At 34.3% G+C, this 26,577-nt stretch overlaps 1 protein-coding gene across 7 annotated transcripts in view; it reads right to left on the minus strand.

Annotated features, from left to right (window-relative positions):
• Positions 1–26,577, minus strand: part of Csmd3 (CUB and Sushi multiple domains 3) — a 1,319,129-nt gene that overhangs the window by 880,474 nt on the left and 412,078 nt on the right. For all 7 annotated transcript variants that reach the window (XR_010053386.1, XM_063264433.1, XM_063264432.1 and 4 more), the window contains exon 6: positions 4,749–4,861. Coding sequence is in view for 6 of the 7 variants with exons in the window: in XM_063264433.1 (XP_063120503.1) it covers positions 4,749–4,861 (113 nt within the window). In the remaining variant the exon portion in view is untranslated. The remainder of the gene's footprint in view (positions 1–4,748; positions 4,862–26,577) is intronic.

Raw genomic sequence — 26,577 nt, forward strand, 5'->3', positions numbered from 1 at the left:
AAGCATTTAAAAATACTGATTTTTACCATTATTTTTAGTTCGGTTCATTATTTTTTTCTTGTCTTTTCCTGTTGTGCTTTGCATTTTTAAAGTTTTAGACTAAGTGATCATTTTATCTAGTCCCACAAAGAAGACTAACAGGACTTGGGTTCTTTTTGTGTAGTGTCTGTGTTAATATGTAACATATTAATCCATAATTGGAATGAGTATATAGTAAAACATCTAGACCAGTGGTTCTCAACATATGGGTCAAGACCCTTTGGGAGTCATTTCCTGCATATCAGATAATATGACTTATAACAGTAACAGAATTGTACTTATAAAATAGCAATGAAATAATTTTATGGCTGTGGTCACAAGAACATGAGGAACTCTGTTAAATAGTTACAGCATTAGGAAGGTTGAGAATCAATGATCTGCACTATAGTAAAGGAAAAAATCACATTTTATTTAATAATATATATATATATACATATATATATATATGATTCTAAATATCATGCCTTATCTACTTAATTAATATATTTAACCAGATAACTGGTCCAGATTGTCTGAATAATATTAAACTTCTAATCCTCTTCGCTCTGTTTCCCTGGTGCTTATATCTTGGGCATGTAAATCTCATAAATTATGGGATCAACCTGGTCCTTATACATGTCAGACAACCATTTTTTTCAAGCTGGGTGTGGCTGATTATTATTTTATTTCAAATTTCCAATCTGCAGCATTTCATAATAAATTATGAAAATCATTCTCAGAATCAAATCTATCAAACCATTTCTCCAGCTCACATGTTTTTAATTTTTAAAATAATTCTTTTAATTTTTATAATAATACAATATATCATTTCACCTTTTTTCTCCCCTTTAGACAGTCAACATATCCCTCTTTGGTCCCTTTCAAATCCATAGCCATTTATAAAAGTTAACTGTTGTCCAGTACATGTTTACATATATATATATATATATATATATATATATGTGTGTGTGTGTGTGTGTGTGTGTGTGTGTGTGTATGTGTGTATCATATATACATATATATTTTATACAATGTTTTGCTACATAAGTTTCATTTTTAGAATTGACATGGTAATCAAACTAATTTTTTTCTAGAAAAGAATATATTTTTTACAATTGAGAGAAATGGTTTGATAGATTTGATTCTGAGAATGATTTTCATAATTTATTATGAAATGCTGCAGATTGGAAATTTAAAATAAAATAATAATCTGCCATTGTATTGTTCCTTACAAATCTACAATTTATTATGAGAATGTTAAGTATGGGAGATCTGTGAATGCATTGCTATCAATTCTCAGAATTATATTTTTTGGAAAAGCTAGTGTTTTATTGATAGCACAATAAATAGTTTATTTTAAATATATTATTAATTAAAATTATCTTTCTGTACTTAGAGAATTCTTAGAATTCATTTCCTAAAATAAATGCTAGAGTTTTATAAGACTTCCAGTATTTTAGGGGCATGATATTTGAAAATGGTGTGACTATTAACGTTTATTTATATCCAACAATAAACATTATGAGAAAACATTTAGTGTTACTTTAAGCAACCCTGCAGTTATTTATAAAGATCATTTTGAATACTGAAGTATCTCACTTATCTGTGCTTTTATGTTTCCAATACCAATTAAAAGAATGAATTCCATAGACAAGAAAGGCAACTAATAGAAGGAAATATATTTTCAGTCTTGAATTTTTTCTATAACAAAATTACAATGGAAAAATTCCAGGTAAAATTAATTATTCAGAATTGAAAAAAATTAAAGAAAAAATAATATCAAAATTAAGAGTGTTAAGCTAGTCTTTAACACTAAACAACAACAAGATTTAATTTTTATTCTCTCAGAACTCAGTAAAAGGAAAACTGTAGTGACAAATGCTAAAAATAATGCAGTTTCTCTATTTACCATAGGTTTTTTGTAAGTTTCAAATATATCACTTACATTTTTTCCTATAATGTATATACAATAGAAATTTAGTAAAATCTTCTACCTTATCAAATAAGCGTATACTCTGTGGGGTGGATGTATACGTATAGAGAAGTATACAGTTACTGTCAGTATATATATCTTACAGTAATCTCCTGAAGCATAGCAAGCATAGCAGACATTTACTGTCCGAATGAATACTTTCAGACAAGTCACAAGCATTCAGTCATCAGATTACAGAAGGTGTGTTACCATGAGAAATAGCGATATCGTAAGTCCTGGTTTTCATGGATAATGGATGTGTGTGAATATCATAATAGAAATAGATGGCCATCAAAATTAATTTACATCAGTAAAGCAGAAATTAAAATATTAATGAAAAATTTTAAAAATGCACTGTCACCCTCATAGAAGTGCTTTTGGTTACGTCCACAATACGTACATTACCTTAAAAATATTTTTGGGAGGAAACTACTTCCAAGTTTTACTTGCTAATACCACACTTTCAAAAGTGGTTTCAAGAAAAAAAAATTCCGGATAAACCGTGAGCAAGTTCCATGTAACTGAGTAATGGAAATCACACTTTTCGTTTTTAACGATGGTGCCAAAATGAAATATTCAATTCAGTCAAAATATTTAAAGCTCTTTCTCTTCTGGCCAGGATGTGTGCTTTTTCACTCATCCTAATTGAGAGATGAACTCATTCCATCAAAACTTTTTCACTGCATGTAAAATTTATATTTTTACTCTAAGAAACCTCCAAATCACTCAAAGTAGTGTGTCTATCGTGGTTTGTTTTACTCATATAAAACCCAGGTTGAAGGATCTCAGACAATAGATATTGACTTACCTATCTACACTAAAAGAACCACTGTGACAAAATAATAATTTTGTTACTATTTGTTACAAAATGAACAAGAATATAAAGTATGCACAGAATTAGGAATTTAAAATCTATTTTCTACAAAATATCTTCCTTTCTATTTCTATCAGTTTATTTATGCACCATTTCTGGTTATCTCTAACCAGGTATCAGTTATTAATATCTTAATAATTGAAGATATTAAGTTAAATCTTGAAAATACTGTCAAAGGTAATGTAAGGTTGAGTGAAAGAACAGTGACAATAACCAAAGATCCATATTTACTGGCAGTTGGTCCATTAACTCACAAAGCAAAAATAAATACCCAATTCTTAATGTTTTTATAAAATATTATTACACTAACATAAGATACCATTTAACATTGAGATACACTTGCTTTCCCTCACATTTTCAAATTTAAACAAAATGTCAGCTGTTAACTTCTATTGGTTAAATAGAAGGCACTCCACTGAAAGACTGCTTCAGTCTCACATAAGCAGACCATCGACCAGGAGAGTTCAGAGGTTAATCTTTGAATTTCTGCCTCCCTGCACGTCTCAGTTCACTATACAGAAGAACCACAACCCTAACGTCAGGTAGCTGAAAAAAATGTAAAAAGTAATTCTGGTTCCGAAATAATAATTTTTAAAAAGCACGAGTTGATCAAGGAACCAGATAAAATCTACTTAGAATTTTAAAATAGACACTCGTTTAAAGTGCTAATGTTCAAATGATCATGAATGGATCTTGTATATTAAAAGAAGCTATGAAAGTAAAAAAAATGCTGTGTATGTTTATCTTTAACCTACATACCTTTTTATGGTTACTATTTTTTGTTATGGGAAATAATTAACTAATTAGATAGTTTTAAAAACGTATTTGTATTCAACATTTATTCCTTTATTCTACAAAGATGTGTTTGAAGAAGTTCTCTTGGGAACGTTCTATTAATTATTAAAGGTGTCTCAGTAGGAATTTTTGTTATAGAAATATCTATTACTCTACTATGGAATCAAGATACAACTCCTACAAATCTGTTATACTAATTAGAGATAAACTTCATTGATCCACTATTTGTAGAAGTCTCCTGCCTTTAAAATATTAATTGCTGAAAGATGTACTGCCAGAGACAACGTATGTTCTGATAGCATTTCAGCTAATTAGTATAAGCTACTGTGAGTCACCATATTGAATTTACAAAATGCTAAAGATCAAAGAATACCAGAGGAAATATTTAAAAGTCCAAAAGCGAACAAAAAGAGCAAATGGAATTTGTAACCATGGCAATGTTCACTAATGCCTTCTTAGCAGTGGCTGATACACTAGTGAGAGCAAAATAGCTCACTATCTATTGAGTCTGACGTTGTGCACAACCGGGCTCACACAATATTACTGAGTATTATAGAAACTACATTGTTGTTAGTGTTTTATCTTCCTCCTAAAGTTGCCCAGATGAGTTTTCCCAGGTAACATTACAAATATTATAGCCTATTCATTTAAAATTATGCCTGTTAATAAAATCGGTAGATAGTAATTCTATTAAGGTTAATTATACTTGCAATAACAGACAAACTATGTATGAGAATGGAATTAAGGTGATAAAGAACCGATTCGCGACTACAGGTTTTCTGCATGATTTTATAGCATGCTTTCTGTTAAAGCATGTCATTAAGTCCAAATATTGTATCTTCTGCAATATTCATTCTAGAAGTCATAATATTTTCTAGCTTTGATCATTGCGCTATATATAAGAATCTATTATCTTTAATATGTAATTTAGTTATGACTACATTATTTTCTTAGAAAGAATGACATTCTTTTCTAATGTGAGTCACCCTTTATAAATGCTAAGGACTTTTTTTCAGACTAAACAATGCAGTTGTGCATACCAAAATTATTTTACACATCAAGGGAAGCAGACGTGATCGTTAGACATACCTTGGTAGGGAGCACTAAATCCACGGTAACGGTGATTGCTGTCCGTAACAAAATGCAGTCTGAGCCAGTTTTTGTTGCTGATAATTGGTGGTGGTATATTCATTCCAGATAACCTGAATTAAGACAGACAGACAACAACATAAAACTTTAAAAAGTTTTTGGGCAGTAATTATTCTTACTGAGTTGGGATAAAAAGGTCGCTAGCTACATACAATATACAAACCATTGACAATATACTGCCAGCATTTTTTTGGAAATGTAAAATGCGTATGTATTGTAAGATTAGTCATAATATAGTAGGATGGTTTTAACCATTCTATTTTTATCAGATCGCATGTAATGCTGAAATCTATTAAAATCACAACTCTCTATTACTCATTAGTTCTTTTAACATAATTATTGCACTGATTATATATATATATATGTATGTATATATATACAACCCTGATAGTAATAAAGATATTAAACATTTCAAATACTTATTTCACTATTGTCATAAACAGGTTTTGCTTACTATTTTTGATTTGTTCGCCTCAAGTAACAATCCAGTAAATAAATAAATGAATAAATATGCATTTACATCATTTACATTTTCAAGAGAGTACATGTTTTATGCCAGATTTTGATTTACAATTTGTAATGTTAAATTGCCTAGTTTTGTGAAAATAAACACCCATAGAGTGGATTATTTAGACAGCCTGCCTACATTTTTAAATGCAATGAAACTGTAGGACATTACTAACTTTACTTTAAAGGTTCTCAAGAATAAAGAGTTTGAAAGGAGGCTTTTGCAAAATTCATTAAATAAAAAGTAATTTCTCAATAATATTTAAAATGAAATGCAATGGAGCAAGTGATACAAAAATAAAACTTTCCATAATGTTCAAGGAAATTTTTTTTTGTCATAGGGCCCTACTTGTTTTTTTTTTTTTTTTTTTTTTTACATTTTATTTTTTTTTATTACCTTGAGTATTTCTTATATACATTCGAGTGTTATTCCCTTTCCCGGTATCCGGGCAAACATCCCCCTCCCCCCTCCCCTTCCTTATGGGTGTTCCCCTCCAAACCCTCCCCCCGTTGCCACCCTCCCCCCACCAGTCTAGTTCACTGGGGGTTCAGTCTTAGCAGGACCCAGGGCTTCCCCTTCCACTGGTGCTCTTACTAGGATATTCATTGCTACCTATGAGGTCAGAGTCCAGGGTCAGTCCATGTATAGTCTTTAGGTAGTGGCTTAGTCCCTGGAAGCTCTGGTTGCTTGGCATTGTTGTACATATGGGGTCTCGAGCCCCTTCAAGCTCTTCTAGTTCTTTCTCTGCTTCCTTCAATGGGGGTCCTATTCTCAGTTCAGTGGTTTGCTGCTGGCATTCGCCTCTGTATTTGCTGTATTCTGGCTGTGTCTCTCAGGAGCGATCTACATCCGGCTCCTGTCAGCCTGCACTTCTTTGCTTCATCCATCTTGTCTAATTGGGTGGCTGTATATGTATGGGCCACATGTGGGGCAGGCTCTGAATGGGTGTTCCTTCAGTCTCTGTTTTAATCTTTGCCTCCCTCTTCCCTGCCAAGGGTATTCTTGTTCCCCTTTTAAAGAAGGAGTGAAGCATTCACATTTTGATCATCCGTCTTGAGTTTCATTTGTTCTAGGCATCTAGGGTAATTCAAGCATTTGGGCTAATAGCCACTTATCAAATTTAAGGGATTGTCTACAACAGATATAGTAAATGCAAGTACAAGCCATTGTATAACTGTGAAAAGTGAAATGACATTCTCGAGTGAAAGATGATAGAGACAAATGAGAGGCGCCTGGGGCCCAGCAGTTTAAACACAGCAATTGGGTATTTTAGATGGGTGCAACTAAAAGAAGACAAAACAATCCTGACCAAAAAGAACAATGATAGGGAGGGAGACTATCACTTTACATCTCAAGATATACGAATAAGATGCATCAATTAAAAACTGTGTTTCTCCTGCATGTACGTGTGTACTCTACATGTGTTGAAGTTAGAAGACCTCTTTGGGTCCTTTGAAGCTGGAGTTATGGATGGCTATGAGCCACTATGTAGATGTTGTGAATGTAATCCTAGTAAACTAAAAAGTAGAGTTCTTAACCACTAAGCCATATCTCCATCCCAAAAACAACCAGTATGGTACAAGCACAAAACACATATGAAGACAAGTGGAAAAAGAGAAAATGCAAACAGGAGTATACATAACTACAATCATGGTATTTGACAGCAATGCCAAACAAACTAAATAAACAACCAACCATATACGAGAAAGCATCTTCAACATATAGGTCAGAGAAAACTGTATGGCTACATGTAGAAGAATAAAATTAGACCCACACCTATAACTGAACTGTACACAAAACATCAAATGGATCAAAGACATCAATGTGAAACACAAAATGTTGAAAGCACTAGAAGAAAACATAGGCAGTACTCTATAAGGCATAGGGTTTGAAAAGGACTCTCTGAATGGCTTATCTATTTTCTTGGAATTATGGTAAAGGACTGATAAGGGAACCTCATTACCTTAAAAACCTTATAATAACCACAGGAAAAAATCAAGAAAAAAGCCCACAGAATGGGAGAGGATATTTGTCAGCTATGCATTTGACAGAGGATTAATATTCAAAAGATATAAATAGCTTTAAAGTCAAGGAAACAAAAACATAGTTAAAATAGTATATATATATATATATATATATATATATATATATATATACATATATATATATATATATATATTCCAAATCATGTGTGAAACATATGAACGAACCTTAATAATGACAGTCATAAGAAAAATATCGCTAAAGGTCTGGAAATTTTTAAAGTTTATATTATTGCGATAACACATCATGACTCAGAGGAACTGTTGAAGGAAGGGGTTTATTTCAGCTTACACTGTGAATATACACTCCATCAAAAAGGTAGGGTGGAGCTGAAAGCAGGAGCAAGATGAGAGCATGTGAAAAACAGTCAGTGGAGGAATGCTGCTTCCTGCCTTGTTCCTCACACCGTGTTCAGCCTGTTTTCATATACAGCCCAGATGGCACCACCTAATGTAAAGTAGGCCTGCCCACATCAATCATTTATCAAGATAATACCCTAAGGACTTCCATATATGCCAATTTAATAAAAGCATTTTCATTTAAGGTTCCCTCTGATCAGATTATATCTATATCTATATCTATATCTATATCTATATCTATATCTATATCTATATCTATATCTATATCTATATCTATATCTATATCTATATCTATATCTAATCTATATCTATATCTATATCTTTATCTATATCTATATCTATATCTATATATCTGCATCTACATCTACATCTATACATACACACACACATATATATGTGTGTGTATATATATATATATATATATATATATATATATATATATATAGAGAGAGAGAGAGAGAGATGTCCAGTTGACAGGAAATAACTAGGACACTCAACCCAAGACCTAAACAATAATAATGCAAATTAGCATGCCATGGTGGGGTTAAATCCAGAGGCCTCACATATGAACATATATAGGCAATTAATAACTGAGAGAAATATGATTAGTCTTTACCAAGAATGAACCCTGTAGTACATTATTCTTAAATTGTCCATTAAAATCATCCACATATAAGCAAAACTAAATTGACTCAGGATTTTGCATTTATATATTTACTCATATATGTGTGCTTATCTACATGTATCAATAATATTTAAAGAAAAAGGAGCTGTAAATGTGAGGGAAAGGCATTGAAGGGATTGGTGGGAGGTATGGGGCAGGAAAAATAATATAAATATAGCATACATATGTGGCATTTAAATTATTAATTTAATTTTAAAAATTGCAATTCTGTAAAATAAAATCAATTGTCTTATCTGCATTCCCTTGTCTTTGGTACTCAGAGAACACTTCAGCCTAAACAGACACATCTTCATTTTCCCCGGGATCCTGAAAGCTAGCTGTAGCTGCATGCTCTCCAACTCTGCAGCTTTTCTTTCTCTCACATTCTTGCTCTCCTGTTTTTAACTTGGTTTGACTCCCTCTCTCTCTGGCCCCCAAGATAAGCATGCCTTCCTCAGGCATGTTTTGTCCCCATGACCTTGTTAAATTAATTGTTCTGTGTTCAGCCACAATTTGTGTTCCTCAGATTCACTCATTTATCTTATCGTAGGGCACTTTAATGTACTTCCTTTTAGGACTGAAATAAATATAATTCAGCTTTATTTACTTACTCTTAATCATGTACAGACAAGCCAGCTTTGAAGTAAGGTTAAACCTGATGCTTAATCTCTTTCTATGTCCTAACAGAGCACATCGAGATCTTGCCCTTTCTTGCCTCATTATTACTTTATGTAGTAGTAAGTTTTCCGTTTCCACACTATTACAGATTTCTTGCAACATCTTAAATCCACAATACCTAGTATATTAATTGATTAATAGTATTGAAATGCTAGGTTCATCTATAAAAAAGTATTAAGTAGAAATTTGAGTGCATTAAACTTACCTTTAAGTATCTATTTTTCCCATTCAACAACACATTTTAAATTGCATTTTACACTGCTATCAAATATTTTCTAGTTTTAATATTTTTACTTTTAAATTTTTTATTGGATATTTTATTTATTTACATTTCAAACAGTATCCGCCATCCTATTAAATCCCCCTCCCCCTGCTTTCATGAGGGTGCTCCACAGAAGCAGGTGGAGTTTCAGAGTGGTAAATGAAGTACGCTTGACAATTCTAAGTTAAGAATTATTGTAAAAGATGATTATAATATAGGCATATTAACATGCCTGCTTCCCGACCCCAAAACCCTTGCCTGTCTATCAGGAGGTCTGCCTAAGCAGGAAGGGACACAGGAGGCCTGCTCTAACAAGATACCACACCATCTCTCTGCCAGGAGTCCTGCTCTAACCCAAGTCACATAGTTCTGCCTGCCTGTGAGGATGTTTGCTCCAATCTGAGATACTTAATCCAATCAGGTTACTTAATGCCAGATATAACCAGATGGTGAAAGGCAAGCACAAAAACAAAAGCAATAGAAGTCAATGTAATTTGGTGCTATAGAACTCAGTTCTCCTAGCACAACAAGGCCTGAATATCTTCATGTACCTGAATAGCAAAATTCTGACTTAAAATCCTATCTCATGAAGATGATAGTGGCCTTTAAGTAGGATATAAATAATGCGCTTGAAGAAATCCAGGAAAATCCAGACCAATAGGCATAAGTCCTTAAAGAGGTAACAAATAAATACCTTAAAGAAATACAGGAAAATATAATCAAACAGATAAAGGAATTGAAGGAAACAGTCCAAGACATAAAAATGGAAATAGAAGTAAAGAAATCACAAATGGAGGCAACCCTGGATATGAAGAATCTAGGAATCAGGAGCTACAGATGCAAACAACACGAACAGAAGAAATGGAAGAGAGAATCTCAGGTGTAGAAAATATCATAGAAGATATTTTTACATTGATAAAAATATGCAAAGTATTAAAAGTTCCAAACCCAAAACATCCAGGAAATTTGGGAAACACTGAAAAGATCAAACCTAAAAATAAAGAAATACAAGAGGGTGAAGATTTTCAGATCAAAGAGACAGAAATCATCTTCAACAAAATCAATGATAATTTGCCTAACCTAAAGAAAGAGATGGTCATGTAGACATAAAGGACCATAGATACCAGCCCAGACTACTATAACCTAGCAAAACACAATTATCATAGATGGGAAAACCATGATGTTCCATGACAAAACCAAATTTAAACAATATCTTTGTATTAATCCAGCCTACGAAGAATACTACAAGAAAAACTACAACACTAGGAGGGTAACCAACTTCACCTAATAAAACATAAGCTTAATCATCTCCAAACAAATGCAAAAGAGGATAATCACACACACACACACACACACACACACACACACACACACACACACACACACACACTACCACCTCCAACAACAAAATAACAGGTAATAACAATCATTGGTCATTAATATCTCTCAGCATCAACAGATTCAATCTCCCCAATGAAAAGATAGAGCCTAACTGACTATATAGGCAAACAGAATCCATCATTCAGATACATACTGGAAACACACCTCAGCAGAAAAGATAGATACTACTTCCGAGTGAAGGGCTGAAAGATTTTCTAAGCAATCTGCACTAGTCATTCTAACATTCAACAAAATAAACTTTCAACCAAAAGTTGAAAGGCAGAGCCTCTCCAGAGACAGGTACCTGTCAGCAAGCACTTCTTGGCATCTGCAATAGTGTCTGGGTTCGGTGTCTGTATATGGGATGGATCCTCAGGTGGGGCAGTCTCTGGATGGCCTTTCGTATCTCATTAGATGCTGAGAAAGTATTTGACCAAATTCAAAACCCCTTCTTGTTAAAAGTATTAGAGAGATCAGAAATTCATTGCACATACCAAAACATAATAAAACTAATACGCAGCAAGGCAATAGCCAACGTCAAATTAAATGGAGAGAATGTTGAGGGAATCCCACTAAAGTCAGGGGCAAGACAAAGCAGCCCACTCTCTCCCCATCTATTCAATATAGTACAGGATGTTCTAGCTAGAACAATAATACAACAAAAGGAGATCAAGGAGATACAAATGGGAAAGAAAGAAGTCAAGATATCACCATTCATTGATGATTTGATAGTATACATATCTGATCCCCATAACTCTACCAGAGTACTCTTACAGCTGATAAACAACTTCAGAAAACTGGCTAGACATAAAAATTAAATTAAAAAAATGCATACAAATGATAAATGAACTGAGAAAAAAAGTAAGAAAACAACTCCTTTCACAATAGTCACAAATAATAATACAAAATGCTTTATGTAAGTCTAACCAAGCAAGGGAAAGGCCTGTATGACAAGAACTTCAAATCATTGAAGAATGAAATCAAGGAAGATCTTAATAAGATAAAAAGATCTCCCATGCTCATGGATCAGTAGGATTAACATAGTGAAAATAGCCATCTTAACAAAAGCAGTCTACAGATTCAACACAATTCCCAACAAAATTCTAACATAATTTGTCACGGACATGGAAAGAGCAATTCTCAACTTCATATAAAATACAAACAAAACAACAACAATAACAAAAAACATAACAGGATAGCCAAAATATTTATGAACAATAAAAAACCTTCTGGGAGAATCACCTTACCTCAAGCTTCACTACAGAGTTATATTGATAAAAAAATTTAAAAACAGCAAACAAAAACAAACAAAGAAACAAAAAAAACATCATGGTATTGGTGCAAAGATAGTTTGATCAACTGAGTAGAATTAAATAAACCCATACAACTATGGACGCTTAATCTTTCACAAAGAAGCCAAAACAAGACAATTAGAAAAAAAGAGAGCATCTTCAACAAATTGTGCCGCACTAACTTCAGGTCAGCATGTAGAACTATACAAATTGAAACATATTTAATTACCCTGTACAAAGCTCAAATGCAAGTGGATCAAAGACCTCAATGTAAAACAAGAGACATTGATGCTAACAGAAGAGAAAGTGGGAAACACCCTCAAATGAATTGCACAGGGAAATTTTTCCTGACCAAAACACAAATGGCTCAGGTGTTATTAATATCAACAATTAATAAATGGAAACTCTTGAAACTGAAAAGCTGCTGTAAAGCAAAGTGCACTGTCAGAAAGACAAAGTAGGAATCTAAAGACTGGGAAAAGGTCTCACTAACCCTACATCTGTTAGAGGGCTAATATCCAAATATATTTATAAAAAACCTCAAAATGTTAGAGGCCAAAAAAACCAAGTAACCCAATTAAAAATAAAGTATAGTAGAAAACAGAGAATTCTCAACAGAGGAATCTCAAACGCTGAGAAGCACTTAAAAAATATTCGACATCCTTAGTCATCAGAGAAATGCAAATCAAGACGACCCTGAGATTTCACCTCACACCAGTCAGAATGACTAAGATCAAAAACTCAAGTGACAGCATGGCTAGTGAGGAAGAAGAGAAAGAAGAACACGCTTCCATTGTTGGGGAGATTGAAAGCTGGTACAACCACTCTGGAAATCAGTCTGGTGGTACATCAGAAAATTGGACATAGTACTACCTGAGGAACCAGCTATACCACTCCTGTGCATAAACCCAAAAGACATTCCAACATATAACAAGGACACATGCTCTACTATGTTCATAACAGCCTTATTCATAATTTCCAGAAGCAGGAAAGAACCCAAATGTTCCTCACCCAAATTATGGATACAGAAAATGTGGTTCATTGAGACAGTGGAATACTATTCAACTATTTAAAAAAAAGGACATCATGAATTTGCAGACAAATGAATGGAACTGGAAAACAACATCCTGTGTGATGTAACCCAGACACAAAAGAGCATGCACTGTATGTACTTATTAACAAAATCATATTAGCCAAAGAGTACAGAATATCCATGATGTACTCCACAGACCCTAAGAAGTTAAAAAAGGAAGGAATACCCAAGTGAAGATGCTTCAATCTCACTTAGAGGGGGAATCTAAATAATTATGGAAGGTAGAGGAAGGGAGGGAACTAAGTGGGAGAATAGAGGAGGGAGGGGGCAGGATCATATATGGGGGGGAGACAGGAGAGGAGCCTAAAGGGCTAGGAGAATTAATACAAACATTCCCGAGGTGGAGGTGGGGAACCTATAAAATGTCCCAGAGACGTGAGAGGCACCCATTATTCAGTATGGGTAAACTCACCAGAAATGCCCAGAAGTGGGGAAATGGAACTACAAGAAGAAGAAGGAGGAGGAGGAAGAGGAGAAGGAGGAGGAGGAGGAGGAGGAGGAGGAGGAGGAGGAGGAGGAGGAGGAGAGATATTATGTAAAAAGGATAATGTAGGTTCTCCCTTTCATGTTGTATGAATCAGAGCCTTGTTTTGTTCTTCACTCTTGCATCACCTAAGTTTCTGGGAATTCTCTTAACCCTTCCTTGCATTTTGACTTAGGAGCACTGTGTTTAAAGATATAAACTATCACTCCTGTATTTATAACTTCTGGAGACTTGAACACAGGTAGTTCACCTGCACTGCAATTCCTTTCATTTATAATGTACATTTTGCTCAAATAGAATGAAAAGTACAGTCAATATTAAATAGACAAAGCTAGAAAATAATCAACCTAAGTTAACCAGAACTGAATAAGCAAATACAGTGTCTATTCACTTGCATATGGATATTAAGTTTGAACTTGTCAATAAGCAAGCTACAACCCATATAATAACTGAGGCTAGATAGAAGTAAAGGAACTGGGGACACGAATAGATCACCCTAGGAAGCAGAAATAGATAGATAGTCATGGATGAACTGGGGGGTAGAAGATTAGAACAAAAGGATCATGGGGCATTGAAAAAAAAAGGGGGCATTAAGGGAAGCAATATGAACAGGGATAGTTAAAGGAACATTTGAGGCATGGAAATGGAATACAGTAGACATTTCATAAAATACCTATATTTATGAAAGAAATCTAAATGGAATCAACAAATAATAGGGAAGACAAAGCCACATCTAGAAATCTCACAGTATCAAATGAAGTCTCTGATGCCAAAGTTGCTTACTTCTAATTTAGTTGTTGGTCAAAGGGTTCCCATGGAAACTACCAAACAACACACACTATTACCAAAGCTATTATTTGCTCTTCAAAACTGATGGTAAATCTTTATTGCTGAAAACAACACATAGATTACTTATTGGATATGAAATGTATACTAGAGTGTTCAGTACTACTGACTATTGTTATTGTGAAAGTAACTATTATTTGACAGATGTAATTGTCACCTCGGAAGCTTACTGCTGAATAAGCTCACCCTTTCTAGTTCTTTGTGGACTCTGTCTGTCTGGTTCAACTCAGGTGTTCTGCCTCAAAACTTCTCTCCAAGATATCTGATTCAAACTGGCTTCTCTTAGCTTCTCACTGAATTGTTCTCTTTGGAAAAATAAAAGCCTCTGAATTCCACAAACTGAACTGCACTGACAGAACTGACTGAAAGAACTGAACAGAACTGAATGAAAGTTCAGGAACTCAAGTAAGCTCAACTACACCCGTGGAGAAAATCCCAGGTCAATTTCTCCTCTTCAGACATCTGTCAGATGATACCTGTCTTCTACAAACTTTCTTTCAGATGTCCTTTGCTTTTTGCAGTGTTGATAATTTTGTTCTTCTCCAATAACACAGGGTGTCAGATATATAAAAAAATTTTTATCCAACAGCATGGCTTCTCTGGAAAAGTATATCGAAAGACTTTCTTGATCTGTTGATCCCACTGGAATGGCATGCCTTTAATTCCTCAACTGTAATATAGGCTTGCCTTTACATAACTTTAATCCCAAACAATGAAGGGATAGTTAGTTGGTAGAAAAAAGCAGTCATGTTTGAGACTAACTTCTAAATAAGAAACAGACAAAGTGACAAATCAAGGAAAGATTTGACAGAGTAAAAATAGAATATACCCAACTCTCATGGATACAGACAGGAAAGATTCTGTCAGGAGTGGAGGGCAGTTCAGTGAGTGTAGTTACGATGAGTTGAGGCAAAACAGGGTAGTCTAGTTGAGTTGAGATCAGTTGAATCGATGCATTTCAGTTTGGTGCAGTCCGGTTTGGTGCAGTTGAGTTTCTCAATTTCCATTCAGTTCCATTCAGTCCATGCAGTCAGTACAGTTTAGCTTGTGGAATTCAGAGGCATTATTTCCAAGCAGGGCAATTCAGTGAGAAGCTAGTTAAAATCAGTCAACTTGGAGAGGAGTTTGAGTTAAAACACATGAGTTGAATCAGCCAGCCAGAGTTCAGTAAGAACTAGAAAGCATGACTTTATTCTGTAGTAGCTGCAGAGATGATAATTACATCTAGCAAATAAACATTAACTTTACAGTTAGAATACTGGAAGATAATCTGCACATATTTGGAGGACAAAGGGAAACATCAACACAGTTACAAAAGCTTGGATCTACAATGATATCTGTAAGATATGCTAGTATAATATTGGTACTTTTTTTTTGGAATATCTAATTACTGTATGATTGAATTTAAGACTTACTCCCTGAGGCAGAATCCATTCCCTACACTGCTCAAGTGGCCCAGAACCGGAGACTATATACTAGAGACTTGGGGAAAACTAAATAATATTTTTCTGATAAAGGGAGATAGCAACAAAATGACTCTTAATTGTATGCTGTTATGCATGTTGATCAGTGTCCTCCTTAGCCATCACCAAGAATATTCCTTCTACAGCAGATGACCACACATACAGAGACTTGCAATTGGACAATATGCAGTGAGTGAGAAACTGTGGGACACTCTGTCTTAAACTGGATTTCTCCATCAACTCTTTCCCCTCAGCATCCAAGGAACATTGCAGGATAAGAGCCTGAAAGATTGTAATAACCTGAGAAAATGGAGAACGTTAAGCAAGAGCCTCTAAACACAACAGGGCCAACGCTCACATGAATCCACACAGAATATGGCGGCATGCAGAAGTCGTGCACAGGTCTCAGTCAAGTGGGACCCCAGCACTAAGATAGGAAGTACACAAAAGCCTATATCCCTAACTCAGAAACTCTTGCCAGAAACTCAGATAACTTCACACAAAGGAAAACATTAGTTTTCTGTAACAGAGTCTCAATACAAACTACACCTAGCAGAAATACATCAAAAAATGGTGAACACAAATTAATTCAATAGTGATTTTTGAGGGAATTTTGACTCATAATTCTTTGTCTGGACATGTTTGTTTGTTTGTTTAAATTTCTGTATGCTTTCCCTTGAGAAAGAGTGAGGGGCAGGGGAATGGATTTGGATAGATGCAGAGGTAGGGAGGGTCAGGAAAAATTTGGAGGAGGGGAAATCATAATCAGAATATATATAATAAAATATTTGCAACAAAGAATTTAACAAATTTCATTTTGCAAAAACTGTACAAAGTAAGACCAGGCAATGATTGCAATAAAATTAGAAATGTACTGGAGAACAGTTGGCTTCTGCAGAAGTTAGATAGAGTCAGCAAAATGGTAAGATAAAGAAATTAATCTGAGAAATAGCATCTGAGGGAAAGGTACAGTTCGAATTCTCCTTAATTACACACACACACACACACACACACACACACACACACACACACACATTAAACATGTCAAACTTCAAGAGGCTCATTTAATATTGAGTTTGAAGATCTTGTTAGTCCACTAAAGCAAGAAAAAATAAATGAAAGGATATTGATTTTTTAAGAGAAAGAATAAAAGTGTCTCTTTGCACAAAAGGCAAATTTGCCAATTAGAAAAGCTCTGTGAAGCTATACACTGCCAGTACAACTTGTAATTGAATTAATCAAGATCAGAGGATAGAAAATGAATGTCTAAATATCACTCATAGTTCTATACACCAGCCAAGAACAATTGAAAAAATTTAATAGGATTATCACTTTTGAAAGTGTCATCAATTGCACATTTGAAAATGTTAGATCAAAACACATGTAAATTTTGAGTGCTTCAGACTTCAGAGAACTAAAAATGAAAACGTTGATGACCTAGCAAGTGGAGAAATGGCTCTTTACAGAAAGACTCATGCTATGTTGCTAATTTTCTACAAGTGATGCATTGTTTCAGCCTAATGCTTAATGGCAACCAGGGCATTTTATGTGAATTAACAAACATTGTCTGGTTTTATATGGAAGTATACATTGACTGTATATTATGAGGCTGTAGTCGTAGGAATAATATTGGTTTTGTAAGCACAGATGCCCACACAGTGAAAGGAATACTGCCCAAACATATCTGTACAAACAACCTGTTTTAACACAATGTTCAAAGTAGTTCAACAAAAGTACATGTCCTCTCACTAAACTGCACTGGCACAAGTATACAGAGCAATGAATTGTAGAAACAAATAAAATTTCTTAACACATGCTACATACTAACCGAAGAATTAATTAAATATGAATTGTAGACTCACAGACTGTAATGTAGGAGGGGATGTTAAATTTTCTAGAAGAAATTACCAAAATAAAAAAAAAGCAAAATACTGCATTAAGTCAATTTTAAAAAGTCTGTAATGGGGAATATGGAAGAAGTTAGAGGGAGGAAATAGAAAAAGGATAGTAATGCAATTATACTTCCTTTATAATTTAAAAAATAAGTTCATCACATATCAAAATTACAAATTATTTTGTATTTTAGCTTTCAAAGTAAGTTCTGTAATATGATCAAGTTTTTATTTTATATATAATATTTTTGGTTTTCATTTTCAAGATTTGACTTTCTTAAAAGTTCCATGGAGAAATTTTACTTTTTAGTCATTTGACTGTGTCTTTTCCTTCAGTAGTCTCATTAATTTTTCACCCCATATGTTCAATGAATTGTTACAGATCATCTCAAGTATCAATTCATTGCTTTTTGAAGACTTTATGATATAATTATGATTTTATTTAGAAAATCAAAACATTGAGGTGTCATTAAAAACTTGACTATATTGGATTTTCACTATTTGTTTAATTTTAATATGAGTATTCATTGATATGAGTAAAGGCCACATATTTGAAGAAAGTCAAGGTTACTTTGCCTGGGAGATAAAGGGAGAATAAAACAATTGCCTATCTGGAGCATAATCAATGTAAAGCACGACAAAAATAAGAAAATTATTTTCAATTGATTTTCCAATAAAACATGCAAATATGTCAGAGAATTTTTAAGAAAATACACAACAGAGATGTTTGTATAGAGTTGTGGGAGAGTGGAAGTGAGAATACTCAGATATGAAGGGTAGTATATTTCCTTGTTAACCACAGTTCCTCTGGGAACTGACTTCAAGCCTGAAAAGAATTCCTAGATCAAGTGATCTGGTAACAAAGACTTTAATGGGCGAAAGGCCAAGGTAGTCTATACATAGTAATTGAGACTACAGTGCTTGAAAAGCAGACTGGAAGCCAAGCATGGAGCCAAAGCAAAACCAAAAGTCACCAAGTGTTCCCATGTGTGTATTTGTTTATTTTCTAATATCATAGATGTGTTGTTACCTCATAACAATACAGATGATCTATACTTTGATATAGGATTTAGTCTATATAATCTATACAGGCAGAGAGATAATATAAAATCACCATTAAAACATAATGGTTGTATTAAGTTGCTGTTTTGAAGCTAAGAAGCTATTTGATGAATAATCAAAGGTCTTCAACTCTAAGAGCTCCTGATGAGACTGTATCAGCAAACCAAATAAAGCTCCTCCTACTCCATTCAAACACTCACCCTGTAATAGAGGTTGGCAACATTGTCAGCCAAAATGGAAAGATGGGCATAATAAAGTGCATCAGAGAAAGAGTGCACAGCTTGGCAAGCTCTGCAGCATCCCCTCACTGCCGGTAAGAAAGGAAATGTATGACGTGGTAATTGTGCTCCCTGAACTCTTCTGGACATGTACGGCTGAACTACCTAGTGGTATTCATTCTGTAAGAGGAAGAGAGTGTCTGATGAGAGTCCATGCAAGAAACATAGTTCTAAGTAGTATAAAATCTTTCTTACCAACATAAATGTCTCTAGACTTTCCATTATGCCTATGGTCCCAAGACATCATCATTTATGTGATTTAGAGTCAAAGTAACTACATTTTCTTGTGAAATACTTTTATTTTCTTCATATCAAATTGTTGTGTCTAATTTCAAAGTTATATTAGCATGATAACCCTAGAATGCTTTTTGTGAGGTTTTGTTTTAGCTGAAAGGCAATTTTATAATTTGAAAGTGATTTCACACATCTTTAAGGCAATATGTATTTTAACTAGATTTTATGGTATAGTATTGTATGAAATAATTTAAGTTTAGAGCTTTCACTGACTTTCCACATAGTAAGAATACATGGTATTTTATTATATTTACTTAAATTACTTAAATAATATTTATCAAATGAACAACAAATTAAAGTTATAAATATTGTATTTATATTTTCCTGTTACTGCTTGCAATTAGGGATCATCTGTGTTTTCATAAATTTGAGTATAAACTGGATTATTAGTTTTTATTATAAATTTTCACATTTATATTTTTACATCTAATGTAGCTAGTCCTTAGGGTTTTATAATCAATCTGCCACTTTGGGGAATTCTCTGAGCATTAACTTCAATGGTTAAGTTAGAACATGTTTAGGACAGAGCACTCCATATTAATTTCATTCTCTTCATTTTGACAAGTTGTAAATCTCTTGGCCTGTATTTAATAGAAAAAAAGCATCATTTGTGAGGTGTGAGTGTTGTTTTGGTCTGTATTTACAAGAATGTGTATTTAGGCGATAATTTGAAATACATAACTTTAATTCGCCAAATGTGGCTTCTCCTCCAGAGCTGATGATGACCTTGCCTGCCATAGGTTCTTGGCTAGATTACAGCATCAGGCTTGATTTACTTCAAATTGAGGGCTTTGACTCCAATTAGACAGAATTTTGGTTACCCACACAATACAACTGCTACTGTTATGAGTCATTCTACTGGCCTGAAAATCTCTTTCATTAGCTATAGATCTAAAGAGGATAAAGTTCTGAACTAAATAGTTATCTGATGTGTGAAAAGATTCCAGAAGGATTGGCTGTAAAAAAAAATGGTGAGCATAGCAATTGTTAGAGATGATATTTATAGCGACAATTGGACAGAATTTAGAGGGCCTCTCATGGCTATTGTAATTACATGCTCACTTAAGTGTTAAGCCAGTACAGTATGTGCATTAGAGCAGGCTGATTTGCATCAAGTAAAGATCTGAACTAGTTTGCTGGGTAGAGTAGGGTTGCTCTCAAGGGCAGGAACAAAGAGAGGTGATTTAAATAATTACAAGGCTTTTTCTGGTGTAATTTGAGAATAGAGTAAGGAAGATAGAGCAAGAAGTTGCTTTCTTTTTCAAATTTTATTGAAAACCAACACAATTTGTGCAAGGGTATAGAATCAAGGCCAAAAATGACTAGAAATTTTGGTTTTAATTGCTGAGGGCCTTTAACTGGGTGGGAAGAAGTTTTAAAAGAAGTGATTGAGCAAAACAGAATGGGTTTAGCTTTGGATTTGCTGTTTCTCCTTCAATCTCTATAAAGCCAACCACAGACACTTTAAAGGAAGCAGTGCTAGGTAGGACTTTGAGAACCTTTTCTTTCGCAGTGGATACTGTGGGTGGAACCTTCTATTCCTCCGTGTAATAGAGTGCAGGGCATCTGGGGCTGATGTGGGAATTGGGGAATTGGGGAAGGAGATGGTAGAACAGGACTCACCATGACCTTGAGATGTCAGAGTGCTGCTGCTACACTGGTTATGATCACTTAATTTTGCTATCCCTTTACTTTTTTAAAACCAGTTGCGCTTAGAGCACATAGGGGTTCTAAACGAAAGGTTACGATGATTATCTCGGAGGAGTGTTTGCTCAATTTTAAATGTAAAAATTTGGAACTAGTGTTATCACCTAACTTTGAAGCACAAGGATATTTTATTGTTACCAATTGTCATAAAATAGTTTTACTTAAAAACACTAGATCTCTCTATTTTCTACATCTATTGTGCTTATGTTTTTCCTGTTATACATTATTTCCCATCCAAGGTATGTGTGCATATCTTCTTTTCAGATGATATGTTTATCACGTAGGATCTTACGGTGCTTTAACTCATTTTTAAAATTTATTTATTTTTACATTCCAGATTTTATTTGCCTTGAGGTCGAGCCCACAACTGTTCCACATCCCATACCTAACCCCCACCCTCAGTCTCCACAAGGATGTCCCCACCCCAGCCATCCCACCAGACCTCTAAACTGTCTCTCTTCTTTTCTTAACACTTGCAATTTATTCTCTTGTTTTCTTGTTTTGCTTCTCTTTTTTTATCTTTTCTCTGCCATTTGAGATGTTCCTGCCCCAATGGCTTGACAAATTGCTACTTACTCCTAATGATTAGTTTAAATGTCACTTGTCTGTGACAGTATACTTTTTCTGGGTTTCCTGACACTGCACTGTCTCAGTATTGTTAGCAATGGTCTTCAAATCACATAAGTGTTTGTCTACATGCCGTATGCTTCCTCAGAGCCAGAGAAAACAAGCCTACAAGGCAGTTTTAGAAATTTCTAAATCTGTGTTAAATAAAAAGCTTTAAATAACTTTTAAAACACTAGATCAATCATACCTGTCACTTGGGTGAAGAGTTGCCATGTTAGCCTAATATACATACTCGATTTTTCTTGTAAAGCTTTTTCTGTTGCTTCATAGTCTTGAGTAATTTTTATACCCACATATGTGAATCTACATATGTACTCCATGGCCATCTAATTATCTTCTAGTCTATACTATTAAAATTTAAATCATTGATTACAGTTCTCAAGTTCAAACAAAATCATAAAGCAGATTTTGATTTTGAATAAGACAACTACCCATATTAAAACAAATGTAGGATACATGGTGAAAAGGTGACCTGTGAAGCGGAAGTAGAATCTGAAGTGATTTTGAGACCACATACCTCTGGTGACATGAAAAATCATGACTGTTCGTGTGGTGTTCTTTATGTTAAAATGCATTACCAGAATGTTATATCTCTCATGATAGTGACCATATCATTTTCCTTTCAAATAGAAGTACAGGTGTGGAAAGAACACAAATCTGAAACATCGCCTTTGTCTGTGCAGGAGACAAGATATGGGTTCATGACCTTTGTGGGTTTAAGCTCAAACATCTAAAAAAATTATAAATGAAAATTTTTGCTTACTCTTGCATTTAATGCCTAATTTGGCTTAATTTTTTAAAAAAACCAATTGACTTTATCTTGAAATAATTCCAGGAGAGACATTTTTGGATCCTCAGAAATTTTGGTTGATTGACACCATCTGAAATCATTCCCATCAGTTTCAGTCAGCATTTACTTCTGTTTTGAGAGTTTTTTTTTTCCAGACGCAGTTGTTTCAAATCAAACCTCATGAAACCATGAAGGGAGTTATGCTTATGAAAACTAAATCCCTCTTCCACAGAGGATTTTTAGGGAAGTTTGCCATGAACCTTAGAACAAAAGCCAGTGTGTGGTCAGGACTTCCTGGAGTCACCTTTATAATCTTCCATGGACCCAGCCACCAAATTAACTGAAAAAAAGGAGTCTGCCCACACAAACTTATCTGAGTGAAGCACTTGAGCTTTTTTGGATCCAACCCCTCTCTCTTCTCTAAGATTGAACCAATCCCAAGTGACTCCACATTAGACATAACGTAGCTTCTAGTTGGCACTTCTGGCAATCTATTTTACAAAAGAGCAGCCAGTACCAACACACATACCACTATGTTTGGTTGGCTTGTCCCTGGTGGAATCCTTGCTGAGGAAATATTTAGAGCCACTGATGTCTTACCTGTATTTATTGATGAAAGATTCAAGTTTACCCACTAGGCTGAAAAGAGATTTGGAATGCTCAAAATTCCAGAAGCATAAGAGTGAGAGATCTTTCAGTTCTTTCTCAGATAATTTAACCAAAGCTCACAGAGTTTAAGGGGAGAATGTTCATGTACAAAACTGGGGCTGAAAGAAAGTATGTCATTGATAGATTTAGGGATCACTTCTTTCTTGCCCTGTTTCTTTGAATTTGTTTCAGCACGCTAAAGTTTGATGAGGAAGCTGAATTAATGCTTCTTTACCTCTGTATATCTTTCACAGAGTAGCTTTTCCAGATATATTGAGAAATAATATATTCTACATAGAAAAATTAAAATGCAGCACCTAATATTTAGACGTATCTAACTGACATCATGTCCTTTCTGATTTCAGAAGCAGTCTGAACTCTCCACTTGTGTCATATATCCTAAAAATAGCAAGTTAAAAGCCCTGGAGTCTGTATATCGGGTTCTTCTGACAACTAAAATGTACTCTGGGTTTACTCTGTCCCACCAAAAAATTGTGGGAGCTTTCCAATATTCAAGACTGCTTATGGATATCAATAATAATCTATCGATTGCTCAACACAGAACTATCTTCTATCTTAATCAACACTGATAAATTGAGTGTTGTTAATTAACTTCTGTAATAACAGGAAACAAAAACACAAAACACAGGAAGCAAAAGCAGATCAGCAAAAAATGGATTTTAGAACAACAGAGTATATATTAAAGTATGTCCGCACATCCTGATTTTGGATAACACTTTCATTAGTACTTTCATTTGTACAAAGATTCTGTAATAAACAAGTTTTGAGGCCAGTATATTTTTAAGTGAGCATGGCCAGTAATGTAAAAATTTAGGAGAAGCAATTTAGAATATTACATTTTCATTAGTATTCCAATTTATAAATTGTGATCACACAATGCTTTGATGGTTTGGTGAGGTTGATGGTAGGTACATGGCATACCATGCATACTTTAGAAAGAGCCAACTGATTTCCTGCAGCAGAAGGCATCATAAAGCATCAAACAGGTTTGTGCCTCTCACTTTATAAAAAGTAAAAACAATGTATAAAATACCATTATCAGACACCTTGCCTGTTCACTTAGTTTTCTTTCATGGAAAGGAAAATATTGTTCCTTCATTTAAAACCTTAATTCAATTTTAATTCAAGTAAAAGTTGAAATAGGCCTTTTTAAGAATAATAATTCTAAAATGAAGGACAAGTTTATGATACTTTAGAATTTAAACATCTCAGGTAAAATATTTATTTCTCATCTGTATGGCTGCGCAAAATGTGTACATATGTGTGTGTGTTTGTGTGTGTGTATGTATATATATTTTAATATACTATATTGCATGTGATATGAAGTAATGATAAAACAATGACAAGAAAAAACTAGTCAATTTTAAGACACTGAGAAAGAAGGTTGAAATATATTTATTTTCATTGATCATTCTGATACCTACAGAAATAAATTATGCATGGTTATTGATCTGTTTTATAAGTTTGCCAGCAGAGTTCAGAGGCAATCTAAAGTGAAAAGACTACCACATCTTAAATACAAAAATAACATGAAGTAATCATGCTACCATTTCAGCAATACAAACTCATATACGTCAAAGCTACAGTGTTCTTTACAAGTTTTAAAGAGAAGTGGTGAAAATTAAATAAATCTTTAAAAATATAAAATGATAGTTTTCTACAAATTGATTTAAAGCTTTTAGAAATAGAATATTTAGAGGTTTGCTATTACTTTTCAGAAGTGATTCTGAAATTCTGAATGTAAATGTCTTGTCATTCCTATTTGAGTGCATTTACAAATTTACTTTAAAATAAAGGCATTAAGCATATAAAGGATCTAAACATAAATAAAAGTAAATTTCTATAGATAATACTTATTACTTGAACTCGTAGGTTGGGATGGAATAATTCTTATTTTATAGCAGTTTAAAATTCTGCATATGCATGAAGCTTCTAGACCTACCAACTGTGATGTAACATTTGACAAGAAAAATGAAGTGAGAAAAAGGGACACATGATATAAGATCACTTTGAAATTGTCATCTTGCAATTTCCTTTCAACACTTTAGAATAAGATTCAACATGAAAAGTGAAAAAATACTCTAAAAATTATCCACAGTACATTGAAATATGATAATTCTCTTCAAAGTGATGTTTTGCTAAATGTATGCTGTTTTTCTGTCTCCATTGGGATATATGCTGTTGCTTCCACAGCTTTGCAAGGCCATTTCAAGATCCTTTGTATTCTTGTCATAGCTAGCAATGGATCGACATTAGTTTTCAATTGATAAATAGCTGCGCATTTAACCACAAACTCCAAATTAGGCATGTCTTTTCCATTGAACATGTATTCTCCAAAAGTGATATAGTTTGTCAAGAAAACACACATTATAATTTTTCTATTATGTTTAAAATAAAGATCTCTAACACTAAAGTTATTCTTTTATCATGTTAAAAAATTAAGTGAATTTCTTTTCTGCAGAGTTGTATTTAAAAATTCCTAAATATTATTGTCTCTCTTTCAATGTTTTAAATTATTACACTTTTTTATGTATGAAAGGTTGACAAAGAAGGGCCTTTGCAAAATTTTACATACACATGCATGTGTGATGTGCATTGAGTATTTACATGTTTCCATGTGTGTATACACATGTGTGCATAATTGGGTATATGTGTACTTGCATGGACTTGAATTTCTGCTATCTTCCTTTCTTAAAATTAAGAAAGGATTTATTTTTTGTATATTTTTTTATTAACTTGAGTATTTCTTATATACATTTCGAGTGTTATTCCCTTTCCCGGTATCCGGGCAAACATCCCCCTCCCCCCTCCCCTTCCTTATGGGTGTTCCCCTCCCAACCCTCCCCCCGTTGCCGCCCTCCCCCCACCAGTCTAGTTCACTGGGGGTTCAGTCTTAGCAGGACCCAGGGCTTCCCCTTCCACTGGTGCTCTTACTAGGATATTCGTTGCTACCTATGAGGTCAGAGTCCAGGGTCAGTCCATGTATAGTCTTTGGGTAGTGGCTTAGTCCCTGGAAGCTCTGGTTGCTTGGCATTGTTGTACATATGGGGTCTCGAGCCCCTTCAAGCTCTTCCAGTTCTTTCTCTGCTTCCTTCAACGGGGGTCCTATTCTCAGTTCAGTGGTTTGCTGCTGGCATTCGCCTCTGTATTTGCTGTATTCTGGCTGTGTCTCTCAGGAGCGATCTACATCCGGCTCCTGTCGGTCTGCACTTCTTTGCTTCATCCATCTTGTCTAATTGGGTGGCTGTATATGTATGGGCCACATGTGGGGCAGGCTCTGAATGGGTGTTCCTTCAGTCTCTGTTTTAATCTTTGCCTCTCTCTTCCCTGCCAAGGGTATTCTTGTTCCCCTTTTAAAGAAGGAGTGAAGCATTCACA

Source organism: Rattus norvegicus, chromosome 7 (genome assembly GCF_036323735.1).
Source record: "Rattus norvegicus strain BN/NHsdMcwi chromosome 7, GRCr8, whole genome shotgun sequence".
NCBI lineage: Eukaryota > Metazoa > Chordata > Mammalia > Rodentia > Muridae > Rattus > Rattus norvegicus.